The sequence below is a fragment of the Balaenoptera borealis genome, assembly GCF_965194805.1.
Source record: "Balaenoptera borealis genome assembly, chromosome: 15".
NCBI lineage: Eukaryota > Metazoa > Chordata > Mammalia > Artiodactyla > Balaenopteridae > Balaenoptera > Balaenoptera borealis.
In genome coordinates, this window is record NC_138871.1 from 85462770 (window position 1) to 85480440 (window position 17671).

The 17671-nt window shown below is 37.2% G+C and overlaps 1 protein-coding gene across 2 annotated transcripts in view; it reads right to left on the bottom strand.

The window, feature by feature from the left end:
- Nucleotides 1–469: 469 nt before the first annotated feature.
- Nucleotides 470–17671, bottom strand: part of CPSF3 (cleavage and polyadenylation specific factor 3) — a 43732-nt gene continuing 26530 nt past the window's right edge. Inside the window, exons 12-19 of one of the 2 annotated variants that reach the window (XM_082357556.1) lie at nt 14410–14518; nt 13149–13247; nt 11722–11816; nt 9736–9823; nt 4559–4628; nt 2477–2573; nt 855–917; nt 470–714 (exon numbers count right to left, since the gene is read on the bottom strand). In XM_082357556.1, coding sequence (XP_082213682.1) covers nt 613–714; nt 855–917; nt 2477–2573; nt 4559–4628; nt 9736–9823; nt 11722–11816; nt 13149–13247; nt 14410–14518 — 723 coding nt within the window. In that variant the 3' untranslated portion in view covers nt 470–612. The remainder of the gene's footprint in view (nt 715–854; nt 918–2476; nt 2574–4558; nt 4629–9735; nt 9824–11721; nt 11817–13148; nt 13248–14409; nt 14519–17671) is intronic. The other variant, XM_082357557.1, reaches the window with a different exon arrangement.

The following is a 17671-nucleotide window of genomic DNA, read 5'->3' on the forward strand; positions in this document are numbered from 1 at the left end:
CGAACCCTTGAACTTGAGTCATAAAAATTATATTTTGAATATCTCTGAATTGAATGTAGACATTATACAAAGAAAATATTATTGAATCTCGAAAGTCCCAATTTTACAGACGTATAAATTAAGGAATTTGCCAAGAATACTGGGAGGGAAGAAATAGAAAAAGGGCTTAAAACTTTAAGTGATAATATGTAATTATTAATTCAAATTCAGAAAATGGATATGAAAATTCAAACCATCACTCATTTCCTTCCTGAAAACAGACAATAAGACATTCTGTTTCAGCTGCTATGAGCAGATCTCAAAGGTTTCAGTGGGAGCTGCATACAACCCTAGAAGCAGAATCAGTAACGGCAGTTTACTTAGCAGTGCTAGAATAATGGACAAATAAGTTGGTAATTTAGCAGTATTCAAATAGGTGCTGGAATAAAGGCCATTTGCCATCAAAAGTAAATAGGCTACCCCAGAGAAATTAATGTATTTTATACATTGTATTTTATTTTAATGTATTTTTTAATGTATTATTTTAATGTATTTAATGTATTTTATTTTAAGTAACAGAAGTAGAGTCAAGCATTACTAAAAAGTTTTAACATCTACAGAGACATAAGGTTATTAGTGAACTGGCGTGAGGGCCTCATATAGTCTCTGGGCCGCCAGTTCCACCATTTCTCGGAGGGATTCGTCATCTTCACTTCCTTCTTCACATTCTACAGTCTGAAAGTGAGAGCACAAACATGCCTTTCAACGGAAGTGTCTAGAATTATTATATGGAAGATAAACTAATGCTCTTTAAGAACAATCGTTTCCCATAGGGGTAAGGGTCTTGATTATTAAGAGCCAGAATCACTGCACACCTGTGGGTCTGCACCTGGATGCAGAGACGTTCCTGAGAGCACGATGACTTTGTTAGAGATTAACTTCGGAAAAAAAAAGAATAAAGGGAAAGTCAAGTGAACTATGTTTACTTCAAAGCCCACGTTTGGATCTAGTAAATAATACTCCAAGGAATCTAGTCTGTGCAACACAAATTACTTAGCAAGCAATGGATGTGGTCATCTACTCAACATTTGGTATTAAATTTGGTTTAGATTCACTAATCATCTCCCAGTTACTCCTTAACTACAAAACACTATGCTGTTTAAAACAATTTTTATCACACAATAAATATCCCTCATGTAAACATTTAGGAAAGAAAAAAAAATACCCTTAATTCTATGACCTAATGATAAATCACTGTTAACATTTCAGTGCATAACCTTCTAGACTTTTGGCTATACCTGTGTATTTCTTTAAAACAAAAATGGGATAATTCACCATATTGACTACCTTGTAACTCCCCCCACTCAATAATGTAGGCGGACCACTCTGCACATGAATAAATCATTCCTAGTGGCTGTACACATAGTATCCCATGTATAAGGGTACACCATACACATTATTTATTCAGTTATTTTATTAGATCCTACTCTTGGAAATTTAGGTCTCTTGCAGTTTTGCTAATCAATACTAAAATAGACATCCTTGTACATATATCTTTGCTCACTTGCCTAATGATTTTCTTCGTTAAATCCAGCAAGTGGAATTGTGGATAAAGGTATTTACTTTTTTGAGGCTTTTGATGCAGATCACCAAACCGCCCTGCAGAAAGAACACACCACCTAACTTACAACCTTCTCCCTGTCCATGTGGCACTTGAAAATAACTGTTTCCCTCTTCTTTCACCATCACTGGGTCATATCACTATTTTTAATCTGTGCCAGTATAAGCTCAGAAACAGTGATATTTCATACTTTCCATTTGTATTTCCTTTAATTATTAGTGGATCTGATCTGAACATTTGTTTCATATGTTTACTGGCTCTCTATATTTCTTCTCTAGTGAATTACTTGTTTATGTTCTTAGCTTATTTTTCTATCGAGGTAAAATAAATCTAGTGTTTTCTCAAAAGAATACACAGAAGAAATCCCAAACATGTTATTTGTTTAGTAGAACTGTTGTAATCTTCAAAAACAACCCCACAAGGAAGATGATACTTATTCATTTATGCTTGTGAAATAATTATGAAAGGTCTGCTGGGTGCGGTGGGCGTGGGCCTCACGCTCTCAAGTTCTATTGTTTGGAAAAGCCACTTGGATCTTGCTGCAAACAGAAGAGCAGCTTCTCTGAAAGTCTGGCATCAAGTGGATGCCAAAGTAGAGAAATGCTGAGGTGGATTAAGGCCTATTATGAAAACGGAAAACGGAGTAATAAAGACAAGGGAAATGTGTACTATGCAGCAAATGTAAAAACACTTATGACAGAGAAATAAAAAGGATGTAAACCTGACATATGATAGCGTAAACACAATCTATTAAAAAAATGCAGGAAAAAACTGGAAGAAAACACCAAAATGTAAAAGTAAACTGCAAAATAGATTATTTTTGCTTTCACTTTATCTCCCAAGTGTCTTAAAATGTAGGAACGAACAGCTACATACCCGTGTCTCCAAGTTTATGTTAGCAGTTTTTCCGTCCACTGTGACACTAAGAATAGAACCATCTTTTACACTAACACAGTCTTCTCCAAATATGTCCCTTAAGATAAACAAAGATGCAGTATTAGTGGAAAATGCTTTACAAATATATAAAGTACAATTTTATATATTTGGGGAGAAATAATATTGAAGATAGGCCCTAGTTCTGAAGTAGAATACTGATTGTATCTACCCCTGAGATGTACTTCTTAATTATTTACTTTCACATATTTTGTTCATTTTATAATACAGGTGAAATACACAGCTATCGTTCATTAAGAATGCTCCATTCAGCGGGCATTGCACTAGGCACTTTATATACATTATCTTAACCTATATTAATTTTGGTAAGGAGCCCTTTTTACCCAGACCTGGGACTGCTGTAGCCACAGGGTTGGAAACCAACAAACACAGAACCCGCTGCCTTTTTACAGGCAATGGAAATCAGCGCTCCTGCACCGTTGCCTGTTTTTTAGTTTGTATGACAGGGATGCTTTTTAAAATCAAAATGACAATACCAAGAACACTTCTGAAGATGTGTGACGGCTTCTGTAGGCAAAGTCACCATTTAAGCCTAGCATCCATTTTTTAAAAGCCACTAAATGGCTGCTTTAAAAGATTATCAGTGTGGAATTTTGAGGAAAGGAAGGAACAGAAGTGTTAACATAAAAATCTCCAAACATGCAGAGCACCTCAAAACATCTAGTTAAGTAACTTTCAATTTAAAAATAGAAGCATTGGGACTTCCCTGGTGGTGCAGTGGTTGAGAATCCTCCTGCCAATGCGGGGGACACGGGTTCGAGCCCTGGTCCGGGAAGATCCCACATGCTGCGGAGCAGCTAAGCCCGTGTACCACAGCTACTGAGCTTGTGCTCTAGAGCCCGCGAGCCACAACTACTGAAGCACATGCGCCTAGAGCCCGTGCTCCACAACAAGAGAAGCCACAGCAATGAGAAGCCTGCATGCTGCAACGAAGAGTAGCCCCCGCTCGCTGCAACCAGAGAAAAGCCCGTGCGCAGCAACAAAGACCCAACGCAGCCAAAAATAAATAAAAAATAAAAAATTTAAAAATGGAAGCATTTATTCAACAAGTATTTGAGAGATCTGCTATATGTTCAAGGCACTGTGCTAGATGCTGAAATTATAAAACTAAATTCAATCTTTTTATTTTTCCTTTTTGAGGTACAATACATAAGCTTAAGTTGTAGTTGTCCACTAAGAAACAGTTTTTTTAAAAAAATAAATTTATCTATTTATTATTTAGTTTTGGCTGCGTTGGGTCTTCGTTGCTGTGCGCGGGCTTTGTCTAGTTGTAGCGAGCGGGGGCTACTCTTCGTTGCAGTGTGCGGGCTTCTCATTGCGGTGGCTTCTCTTGTTGCAGAGCACGGGCTCTAGGAGCCTGGGCTTCAGTAGTTGTGGCGCACGGGCTTAGCTGCTCCACGGCATGTGGGATCTTCCTGGACCAGGGCTCGAACCCGTGTCCCCTGCATTGGCAGGCGTATTCTTAACCACTGTGCCACCAGGGAAGTCCCAAGAACAGTTTTATGTGATTATTTTATTTGGAAAAAACCATTCTGAAATCAGGCTTAACAAGTACTGGAGGAAAGGGGAAAGACCTAATATCTGGCATGTAAGAAAAATATGAGTTTAAAGGTAATTCATAGTTTACAGATTTAATGAGAAGAGTCTAAAAAAACATTCTTAACGTGGAATTCACATTTAAGGGGAAGTAAGTACGTATAATAATTCTTAAAGGTATAGTAACACTAGGTTAAGATTTTAGCACATGTCCTTGATAACAACGCTTTATTCAGCTACGCCAGCCACGGAAAAGCATCCTGAGGCACTATATTAAGTGAAACGTATTTCACAGGGAAGTGGCTGACCAAGCAGGTCACATGCTCTCAGAACTGGCTAGAGTGTGTAGCTAGAAGGAAGTGGTTCAAACTGCTTCACTGATAGAAAGAGAGGCGCCCAGACCAGTTAAGTGACCTCGTCTGAGCCCGCCCTGGCACCCTGTTGAGCGGTAACATACGCAACACTTACTGGAGCATGATCTCCAACCTCTTGCTATAAACGTGCATTTCTAATTTTTTAGAAACCTTCTGTACTGCACCTGGGGAAAAAAAGCAACAGAGGGTTCAATTTCCAAATTCCAAATTTAGAATGATTTCCAAATCAATAATCAGAAGGTAGTTGCTGAGAAACCAAAGTGGTTAATTGTAGAATCCTTCAAGTGACAAATGTATACAGAGCATCTACCTGCTGAGGCAAACTGATATTTTCATCACTTTATTTCACGTTCTTGTTAAGGAACCACAAGTGACATTTAAGATTATTTAAAAATTTATTTCCAATGTTTCTCCGTCTTTTCCACATTTATGAGCAGAAGTGAGTGAAATTAGAACTCCAAGAGGTCTAGGAGGACATCCATCCTCAGAGAGCTCTGAAGTTTTTGTTTTACCTAAAATATTAAGTAAATTTAGCAATTCTACTACATATAATGCACTTACAGTAGTTTTAATAAAATACTTAAAATCACTTGCCAGTTAGATTACTTTGCTTTTCCCCCAAAACAAAGTAATCTGACAGTTCAGGAAGATGCGCCATACTTGATCTGAAGTTTCAATATTGCCCGGGGAATATCACTAAGTACCTCCCAGTTCATCACCAGCAATAAAACAGTGAATTAACTGGTAGTTTCTCAAAAAAGTTAAATAGAGAGTTAACATATGACCCAATAATTTTACTCCATAGACCCAAGAGAAGTGAAAACATGTCTATACAAAAATTTGTACATGAAGGTTTATAGCAGGATTATTCACAATAGCCAAACAGTAGAAACAATCCAAATGTTCATCATCAAATGAATGGATAAACCAAATGTGCTATATCTACACAATGGAAGATTATTTGGCCATAAAAAGGAATGAAGTACTGATTCATGCTATGACATGGATGAACTTTTTTTTTTATTTTAAAGTCTTTATGCTTGTTGTTTATGTAGTTGAATTCAGCCACACAGTTCTATATTTTTACAATCCCCCGGGCATGAAAAGCTCACCGGCTGTTCATTAGTAAATTCAAATGTCATAGTTTCAGGTTTTAACCTTAAGACTGTCAATAAAAACACAACACATGGCCAGGAGAGGTTGTTTATGAAAGACATGGATGAACCTTGAAAACATTATGCTAAGTCAAAGAAGCCAGACGCAAAAGACTACCTTTTGTAGGATTCCATTTATATGAAATGTCCAGAATAGGTAAATCCAGAGAGACAGAAAGTAGATTAGTGGTTGCCTTGAGCTGGGGAGAGTGGGGAGTATGGGGAATTATAGCTAAAAGATACACAATGTTTCTTTTTGGAGTAATGTGCATGTTCTAAAGTTGACTGTGGTGAATCTACTCTATGTGGAAAAGAGCCAAGTTGTCATTTCTCCTAAGTTGTTCTATAGTTCAGACCATAGTCACTCTAATTTTAAATTCACCGGTTTTAATTGAATATACAAGTAACTAAATGCCAGCCAAGAAAACTATATAATAAAACTTTTATACTTTAATTATAATCAATTCTGTTAAGTATTAAGCACTTAGCTGACATGTAAAAACAATCTCATAAAACACATTATTAAAAAGCAAACATCTGAGCTATGAAATTGTCTATTAAAAGAAATTTTCCAAAGTGTGTGTATATATTTATTACTAATGTTTATGACAAACTCCTCAGATACATGAGATTATACTAAATGTGAAGTCATACACTCATACACATACATCTATCTGCCCTTAGGTCTATGTGTCAAAACAGGGCACAGACATGCTGAAAACAGGTACAGTATAAAACAGAAGAATGTAAAGGAATATAAGGACATTAAAGAATACATTTTGAAAATGTATAAGATTTCTCATGTGTCCTCAGTGAGAACAGGGGGACTATATATAAATGGAAGTTGGGGCTAAACACACACACAGATACAGATATAATTGTATTTCCAGAATCTGGACCAAAGTGTTAGCAGGCTAAGAAATGAAAAGGGAGCAAATGCTATTTTGATAGAATCAGAGTGTTTCACAGAAGTGAGTGTTTCTAGAATAGAGCTGGCCAACTTTCTCCGTACATGGCCAGATCGTATCTTAAGCTTTGTGGACCACATAGCCTCTGCTGCAACTACTCAACCCTGCGGTGGTAGCTCAGACAGCAGCATTATTAGATGGCATATAAACAAATGGGCCTGGCTGTTTCTTTCTTTCTTTTTTTTTTAAAAAACATTTTGGCCATGCCGTGCGGCATGTGGGATCTTAGTTTCCTGACCAGGGATCGAACCCGTGCCCCCTGTGGGTGGAAGCATGGAGTCTTAACCACTGGACGGCCAGGGAAGTCCCATAGCTGTGTTTCAATAAAACTTTATTTACAAAAATCAGGTGGAGAACTGGATTTGGCTCAGGGGCCACAGCTGCTGACTCTGCTCTAAAATGTTAAAATATCAAAGTTGGATAGAATAAAGCCAATTAGTTTAAATGATAAATATATAGAATGAACGCCCTCAACTTTGAAGAGAGGGTATGTGCTAGTCCTTGTGACACTTTTGCATCTTCTGAAGGAACAAGTACTACTTATTAAACCCCTGTCACTTAGCCCCACGGGGGACAACTTTCCATACTGATGTATCACATACACGCCTTGGGTCACTGTCTTATCTCTTTAAAACTCACCTTGTCTTGTTTCCTTTCTCACGCTCCATATTTAATCCGTCAGGAAATACTGCTGGCTTTACTTTCTCCAGAATCCAACCACTTTCTGCTACCTCCACCACTTCCATCCTGGCCTGAGCCTCTATCTCCCACCTGCGTGACCACAAAAGCGCCTCACTGGAACCTGTCAGCTTTCATACTTGCCCTCCTAACAGTCTCCTCTCAATAAACACCAGAGTAATTAAAAAAACCCTACAACGTAACCCATTTCACTCCAACTACAAGTCCAGAGCCTTAAAACGGCCGACAAAGCCCTACGCATCTGTGCCCACTCCAAACCCGGTCAAGCTGCCCAGCCCTCATTAGAGCGTCAGCTCCTACAGGGCCAGCATCTGTTTGCTTTGTTCATGGATGTACCCTAAGCACCTAGAATAATACCCACTAAATAGCAGGTGCTCAGTAAGTATCTGTCAAATGACTGTTAAAAGAAAATAAGGAAGCACCTCATTACCCAGAAGAGTATAAAATCCCACTCTCGATACACCACAAAGTGGGGAGAAACCAGGAAATATGAAGCAGCCAGTTAGCTTTTATAATCACTCATGGAAAATGCCTGTTCTGACTTCTCAGCAATGAATCTCTTCCAAAATGCCCAGAGGCTTAACATAGTGAACAAATGTTTTTATAATTAGTTTAAGATGGATCGCTAATAGTAGGATGATTATTTTTAGTTCCACTAGTGCAGATCAGAGTAAAGGTGTATTTTCACTTTGGACCAGAGCACTAAGAGAAATACCCAAGATAAAGTCAAACCAAGCTACAATAGCTCATATATTCCTTCCTGTACAACAGACATTAAATATTTAGTGATTATCTGTTAAACCACCGCATCTTTTCGGTTTTTCAGCACAGTCATCAGGTGGAGTCTTCATCGGAACAGCAGATGACATCCTGACAACATAGCTGACAATCCCACACCAACAAGCGCTGGGTCCCCTCTTCTGCCACCCAGCGCGGAAATGGGCTTAGAGGAGCTCAGGTACATAACATCCCCGAAGACCACACAACATCCTAACTGGCCTTGGAAAAGTGTCATTTTTGCATAGAAATTTCATTTTTCAGGGAAGTATACAAATATCTGACTTCATTTTACAAAAGAGTTATCAGAATTTAATGAACAGAAAGCAACCTTGGAGATTAAAACACAATTCAGTTCAGAAGTGTTTGATTCCAAGTGACCAAGGCCATGCTACGATGCGAAGGGGCCGTGCTCCTGGAGAGCTGGGTGTCAGAATGGGGAGGTGGGCCGGCTCATGCACTCCAGCCTTGATCTCTCACTCCTGGTCTCTGCACTTAATCCTGTCCCTCACTTTGCTGTTCCTAACTTTGCACCACGAATTAGTTATGACCTTGGTAAAAGGTCCTCTTTCCCACATACTTGCCCATTTTTATATTTCTACCACCTAAGATATGAAAAATGTAAAATAATAAGAGAAAACCGACAACTGCCTTTGAAATTGTTCTGGCATGAATGTATTTGTACCCCCGGGCAAAGACTGTGATACTGAACATCATGTGAGAATCCAAGGTGTGATGTTCTTCTGTGGCTTGTATGAATGCACAGCTCCATCTCTTATGTTACAGGCACACAGGGGTATCCATTACCCACTAGTTAATTCAGCTAAAACAAATTATCAAATGGTGTCCAAATTGTAATTTTACAATGACTATTACTCAAATTCAAAAACTTACCAGTAACTTAGATGAATAATTTAGATTTGTCTAGGCATTTATTAGTTTCATGTTATAGATGTGACCAATTACAAGCAGATGGATTATGAAGTGGTTACCCAAGCTTCTTTTCTCCTGAAATCAAAGAACTAACTATTTGCTTACTTTTAAAAAAAATTTTAAGAAACAGAAATATTCTATCAGAGATCTGCTGCCATGTGAGGCTTCCCGGAATATTTCAAGGGTGCCTTCTTCCCCCAGGAACACAAAGGGCTACCGTACATGTGCACCTTAACGTGTGAATTATACTGCATTATGTATAAAACAGAATCAAACTATAAAGAAATGACACAAAAATATTTTCATTGGTGTTTTCTTTGATTGAAAATTGCTTCTTAGAAAAGGAAAGAAAGTTACTGCAAAATTGTCCCATGTGGAAATTCTAATCTATTCAACAAGTTTTATTAAACACAAATATAGCAGCATACTTTCCTATTAGACATGCTGGCTCAATTCAGCAATATTTTGGAATTTCTGATTAAATTGTTTTTAAGAGGACTGTTACTAAGAGATTTTTATCTTCGTGTTAATTGCAGCCACGTTTTTACAGCATGAATGAAGACTCAGAACAAAAAGTAAAATATTAGTAATACACATTGTTATGCATATATATCTTAAAAGTTACAGGAATGAAAAAAATCAGGATATTTTAAGTTCTTTAGGACTCTTGTTTTCTGCTTTTTATTTCAAAGAACCATGGGAGAAATGAAAGAAGTGACAAAAATGAAGTAATTCTGTACCTTTCCTTATTTTCGGGTTTGACTGGACTTCTAATATCACGGTTGTTACTGTATCTGCATACATATCATTGGAAGGGTTTGCCAGCCACTGAAAAACAAGAGGCAGAATTAGGGAGGTATAACCCAGCCAACCCCCAAAGCTGCAATCACTACCACCCATCCATGGACTGTACATGTGGGATTATTGCTTCTAGCATTCCACTGAAATCAACTGTTTTCTGAAATTGATTAGCATTACTAATTAATTTCAGTAAACCCATTGTTTACTGAAATTAATTAGTAATGCTGGAATTCTCTAATTTTTTTTTTTAAACAACACTGAAATGTACAGAGCATGTCCTTTGTGGCAAGTGTCTTATATGCATTATCTCATTTAACTCTCACATCTTCATCATAAAGGAGTAAACTGACTTAAAAGTAACTTGCGCAAGATAACATAAGCAGTAATTAATTGCTGGTTCTGTGACTCACACTCAAATTCCTAGTCACTATATTTTAGTAGCATAGACAGTAATATTTTTAAAGATTTACTTTTGTTTCTCACATGAAGCCTAAGATCCCCTGACACTGCCATGTGCCCGCTGCTCTAAGAAAGTTTTCCATGTCTACTAGGTTAGGGTGAGACCAGCTGAATTACTTCAGGAATGAGTAACCCCCTTCTTTTAATTCTCTCTCCAAAGAGTACTCTTACGAGCAAGTCACTTGAAAAACTTCCTCTAAGATCTTCTTTGATGTGTTAATTCTAGGGAATAAAAAATGCATTCTCTTATAGTATTTGGTAGCAAGAACTGATGTCTCTAACAACTTTTCCCCTTTCTCAGATAACACTTTATATATTATTGTATGTAACTTCATGTTATAGATAACTATTCCTCTTGATAATTTCTCCAGTTACCTTTAGCCTTATAAATCAAATTCAGACTTAAATCAGCGAACTGCAGTGGAACCAGAGCTGACAGATCTTTTTTTGTTTTAAAAAATAATATGTATGACAGAATAGTTGACCATATAGCTGGGAAATTTACATTCAACCTTGAGGCAGAGAAAGAGACAAAGTATCTCCCTGTATCATTCAGTTCCAGCATTCACTTTGAAAGTCCTTCTTTAAACTTAACAGATGCTAATCTATTAAAATCAACCATCAAAGTCATTTGGTGTCTGTGTTCTAAATTCTACCAGTATGGATTTAAAATTCTAACAGCGGCAACCACATTTACCTAAATTAATGATTTCTAGCCTTTGCGGATTTGGGTCATTTTTTTTTTTTTTAATTATTTATTTATTTATTTATTTTTGGCTGTGTTGGGTCTTCGTTTCCGTGCGAGGGCTTTCTCTAGTTGCGGCAAGCGGGGGCCACTCTTCATCGCCGTGCGCGGGCCTCTCACTATCGCGGCCTCTCTTGTTGTGGAGCACAGGCTCCAGACGCGCAGGCTCAGTAATTGTGGCTCACGGGCCTAGTTGCTCCGCAGCATGTGGGATCTTCCCAGACTAGGGCTCGAACCCGTGTCCCCTGCACTGGCAGGCAGACTCTCAACCACTGCGCCACCAGGGAAGCCCTGGGTCATTTTAATGTTGCTTATTTGAATCTTCAGAATTCCACTCTCTTAAGAAGTGTTGCATGACAAGTTTGTTTGCTTTAAAGTAACAGAATTATATTTTTATCTTGATAATTTTAAGACCTTTTGATAATAGCTGAAGACACCTGCGGTACCACAAAACCTGTTAAGACTCACTCAGATGAGAGACCTCTGCTCATTTCACATACTAAATATTGTCTTAATTTATTATTGGTTTCTATGCCTCTGTAACTATATAGAAAATGCTTAGTTATGTTATATTTAATGTTGATCTTGGAAAGAAAAATATACACATATATATTTTCCAACAATTTTTTTCCTGATTGGGAAGAACCCAATTTTCTCTACAATTACATGTGAACTCAAAACTTTTTTCCCCTCCTTGTTTAGGTAAATGATCTTATCTTACTTCTAATACCACCATTCCTGGTTCCTGTATTACAGAAATATTTTTGAACACTTTCAAAGCCGGTTTTTCTTGAATTTCTAATTCTTCTACATCACCTGAAAAAAAGAAATTGTAAGATGTATATAATTTTTTTTGGGGGGTGGCAATATAAGGGTGGGGAGTGGGAGGTACAAACTACTGGGTGTAAGACAGGCTCAAGGATGTACTGTACAACACAGGGAATACAGCCAATATTTTGTGATAACTGTAAATGGAAAGTAACCTTTCAAAATTGTATATAAATAAAAAAATTTTTTGAGAAAGCCACCATAAAAAAAATTTAAAAATAATCTTCTGGAGTATAATTATTCATTTGTTTATAGAGACAGCTGAAATAAGGTGATACACAATGAAAAAAATTTAATAACTTGTGTATAGGCAGATTTTAAGTAGTGAAGTTTTATATTAATTGCTTATAGCAACTAAAAGATCTCAACATGTATTATAAATATTCATATAACTAGACAGGATTTACCTTGGACATTAAACATCTTATCAGTTGCAAACTCTGGTGACTGTCAAACACCTATGTTTGTACAAGGGATTCAGTGACCAGCATCTTAAAATTTAACATGAACCTCAACAACTACGTCACTTCTACCGTCTGTCTTCATAAGTTTAAAGGTTCTACAGGGAAATTCCGTTGTCTAAGACAAGGCTTTTCTGGTCTTCCCAGTAGTGACCTCTTAATTAAGGATTAATTCAGACGTATTTTATTAACTTCCTGTGTTATAACCTATAATTCTAACGTGAGGTTCTGAAGTAAAAAAAAAAGATATATTCTACTGGTTTATTTCATGGCAGTACTTCACTGTATGAATTACAAAGAGCATATTCATAGAAAGTGTAACTTTGTGATCTGAAGTGTTCTTGCTTATCAGAGAGAGCCCACGCCTTTTAACTTAACTCTTCACCTCTCATGATGTTAATACACAAAAATCTCTAATTCAAAATGGTCTAATATGAAAACAGAATAGGTTTACTCTTTACTGGACTTTGGCCAGTGGTCATGTACCGTTATATAACCTGCTGTAAAGGTTTGTACTGATGGAACCAGAAAAATTATTTTCACTGAACAAAGAAAAGAAATTATGATAAAATCTAGGTATAGTAAGCTAAAGTAGATTTTAAACACAAGAAGCAAAGACTACTGACAATTTTAGAATTTTAAGTGGATCATAATAAGAGGTATTATGAGATTTAAAAATTGTTTGTCCATGTATTTTCAGAATTTTCACCTAAAGGTGGTAGTAACATGACCAAGTAAAGTACAAAGAAAATTTGTGTAATTCTGACACAATTACCAAAATTAACATCCTTTCCTAGATATATAATTATCTTACTCAAAACAAGAAAACAGTTAAGTGAATGTCAATAAATACACACACCTGTCAATTTCTGTAGCTGGTAATAAAGCAAATTAAAAGGACCAGTATATGGAATGGCTTGGGTCTGCTTTACAGTGCTCATGGCCAAGTCAGTATAATCTGGAGAGGAAATCAGAATAAATATACTTTAGGAAACAACACTAGTCTCACAAAATACAATTTGCAAACACGTACAAGGAGTAAAGAAAAGAGAAGTAAAAGCAAAGTTAAGTGAGAACATGCTTGTCAAGTTAACAAAGTGCTCCACGGTTGGTTCCCATCCTACACTCCTCCCCCCGCCCCCTCCCTGGCCAATAGTTCACTTGTGCTCCAGCCGTAAGAAGGCACTCTCATTCTCCAAAACACATCTGGTCCCTAACATCTGCGAGCCAGTAAGCCAGCTGCCCTCTGCCATCTCTTCTGGTTAGCTACCCTTCACCACCTGGCATGAGAGTTACCTGGTATGCAATGCTTTTCCCAACCCTTCTAGGCCCCTTCTCTCCTTACATGTTACCCTGCACTTCTGTATGTCCCGGGTCAGTACTGTGATTAGCCTTCACAGGATGGTTTCTCCCAACAGACAGTTTTTCAAGGGCTGGGACGGTGCTTCTTATTCTTAGTACATCTCTAGTCCTCCGGCACCTAGCACAATACCTGGCATACAGTAAGACCTCAACAACTGTCCATGGAACAAGTTATATTCTACCGTGTGACAGTCTGAAGGCTGACAGGTGGCTTATCTCACAGTTGAACACCTAAACACTGCTGCTATTTCTTATTCCTTGATAAAGCACTTTTAATTTATTAGTGCCATATAAATAAAATTGAGCACAGTTATTTACTTAAAGATAATATCATAGTTACTGCAAAAGTAATGACAGCTTAGCATTTACACGTGCATAAAACACAAGGCCCAGCAAGCGACTTAACACTACAGGTCATAAAAATCAACAAGCTTGTGTGGGGAGTCCAAAATTACTTCAGGAAATAAAAGTAGCAGTATTCCATGGTGAAAGGTAGAAGACAGGCTTTAGAAGGCAGTAGTCAATCTGTCTTACAGGGGAACTTATGTTTCCAATTGAGAAAAAAGTTATTTAAATATTGTAATAGTTCAAGGAAGGTTTTTTTTTCAAATAAAGCTAACTAGATTATTAAGTTTCAACTATTTATACTTTGTTATTTGGCTGTTACTTAAGATTTGGCCACTGGGTAAGAGAAGTTTTTGAAGATTTTCTTTAAATGCTAAAATCAAATTACATTTGACATTTAATAGTATACTTACTAGAGAGGTCACAAGGAGAAAGTATGTGATAATTAAAGTTTCTTTTAACAAGTATTCCTGAGACCCGCTGGCCTTGTTCTGGTTTTTTGTCTGCTAAAAAGCCCATGACCTATTAAAAAGAAAAAAAAGCCAAAACAATTTGAAGAGAACAGAATCTTATAAAATGAAATTAATTATTCAGGAACTCAATCATAATTATGAACCATTTGAACCATGAAAACAACCCATGAATCTAAACATGAAAAATATAAAATGTTATATACCTTTATGACGAGGGCAGTAACAAGGTTACCAAGAGACCAAAGACAAGACTCACGGGGGCAGATCTGGCAAGAATGGTTAGGTTCTGTCAGTTCCAATCAGTTCAGCAACCAAGTAAACCTACTGGGTGCTGGGGCTTAAAAGAGCTCTCAACAGAGACAGTATGGCAGGAAGGACAGCAACCGAGGGCCAGACGTGCGTGGCTCCCTCAGGCTGGCTCCCAACCCTGTACGTGGAGGGAGCCCCATGATGCAAAGATGCAAGGCCATGCCGGACCCAAACAGCAGCAGCATCTCTGAATGAAAAGCTCTGTAAAGACAGCTATGGATGCGCTCATACAACTGAGGGGGAACATTTTTTAAGAGAAGAGAGTACTGACTGTTCAAAAACTAACAATAACACCAAACAAACAAACAAAACTCTTGCAAACATGAAATCCAACATTCTTAAATATAACTTTTCTCAGCTACAAATAAATGAACTCAAAGGGGACAAAGACCCTATATTTCATATTTGTTTACCTTTCATCAGTTAAGGGCAGATGGCAGTGAGGCAGTGGTAACACTTGCTCTTGTAACTATAATGCGACCTAGCTCCGTTTCACATGGTTTGTCGGCGTCATTTTCTCCTTAAATGCTGGTGACTTAAGGAGGCTGATTTCAGTGCAGTGACATCCCGGATGCTGATGAGGTGTCTGCCGGGAGAACCAAGTACCTTGGAGAACAAGACTGAGTGGTTCTTCTGGCTTCACCCTGTGCTGCCAGCCTTGGTTTCTTTCTTTATTCAACTGTGTGCTAGCTCCCAACATGCTGATTTCTTACCACGCACACAATTGCTTGGCCTGACAATTCTCGACAGTAAACTGCATGGGTTTTCTGATAGTTTTTGTGGATCTGATTTCTTTACCTCCTTCTTAGTTTCTGTTTTACATGCCTGAGGATGGCTGCCATAAATCTGACTTCTCCCGAAGTAAGGTTATTACACTTGAGGAAAAAAAATAACTAAAGCTAATGATCTTGAATAAAATTATGGCTAAAATAACAGAACAACACTCTTAATACAAAACTACATTTGGGGAAACAGATATTGACAACAGTTTCTCTATGCCTGTATGAAATTAAATATAAAACTGACACATATACCTAAAGTGTGTTTTCAGTTCTAGAGTCAAAAAATTTTTTTTACAGCAAAAGCAGTTCTAAGAGGGAAGTTCATAGCAATTCAAGCTCACCTCAAGAAACAAGAAAAATCTCAAATAAACAATCTAACCTTACACCTAAAGAAACTAGACACAGAAAACCCAAAGTTAGTAGAAGGAAAGAAATCATAAAGATCAGAGCAAAAATAAATGAAATAGAAACAAAGAAAACAATAGCAAAGATCAATAAAACTAAAAGCTGGTTCTTTCATAAACAAAACTGATGAACCTTTAGCCAGACTCATCAAGAAAAGAAGGGAGAGGACTCAAATCAATAAAATTAGAAATGAAAAAGGAGAGATTACAACTGACACTGCAGAAATATAAAAGATCATAAGAGACTACTACAAGCAACTATAGGCCAATAAAATGGACAACCTGGAAGAAATGGACAAATTCTTGGAAAAGTACAACCTTCCAGGATTGAACCAGGAAGAATTAGAAAATATAAATAGACCAGTCACAGGTAATGAAATTGAAACTGTAATTTAAAATCTTCCAACAAAAAAAAGTGCAGGACCAGATGGCTTCACAGGCGAATTCTATCAAACATTTAGAGAAGAGTTAACACCTATCCTTCTCAAACTCTTCCAAAAAATTGCAGAGGGAGGAACACACCCAAACTCATTCTGAGAGGCCACTATCACCCTGATACCAAAACCAGACAAAGATATCACAAAAAAAGAAAATTACAGACCAATATCACTGATGAACATAGACACAAAAATCCTCAAGAAAAAAAACAGCAAACAGAATCCAACAACACATTAAAAGGATCATACACCATGATCAAGTGGGATTTATCCCAGGGATGCAAGGATTCTTCAATATACACAAAACAATCAATATGATACACCATATTAACAAATTAAAGAATAAAAACCATGTGATAATCTCAACAGATGCAGAAAAAGCTTTTGACAAAATTCAACACCCATTTATGATAAAAACTCTCCAGAAAGTGGGCATAGAGGGAACCTACCTCAACATAATAAAAGCCATATATGACAAACCCACAGCAAACATCGTTCACAATGGTGAAAAACTGAAAACATCTCCTCTAGATCAGGAACAAGACAAGGATGTCCACTCTTGCCATTATTATTCAACATAGTATTGGAAGTCCTAGCCACAGCAATCAGAGAAGAAAAAGAAATAAAAGGAATCCAAATTGGAAAAGAAGAAGTAAAACTGTCACTGTTTACTGAAGACATGATATTATACATAGAAAATCCTAAAGATACCACCAGAAAACTACTAGAACTAATCAAGGAATTTGGTAAGGTGGCAGGATACAAAATGAATGCACAGAAATCTCCTGCATTCCTATACACTAATGGTGAAAAATCTGAAACAGAAATTAAACAAACACTCTCATTTACCATTGCAACAAAAAGAATAAAATACCTAGGAATAAACCTACCTAAGGAGACAAAAGACCTGTATGCAGAAAACTATAAGACACTGATGAAAGAAATTAAAGATGATACCAACAGATGGAGAGATATACCATGTTCTTGGATTGGAAGAATCAACATTGTGAAAATGACTCTACTACCCAAAGCAATCTACAGATTCAGTGCAATCCCTATCAAACTACCAGTGGCATTTTTCACAGAACTAGAACAAAAAATCTCACAATTTGTATGGAAACACAAAAGACCCCGAACAGCCAAAGCAATCTTGAGAAAGAAAAACGAAGCTGGAGGAATCAGGCTCCCTGACTTCAGACTATACTACAAAGCTACAGTAATCAAGACAGTATGTTACTGGCACAAAAACAGAAATACAGATCAATGGAAC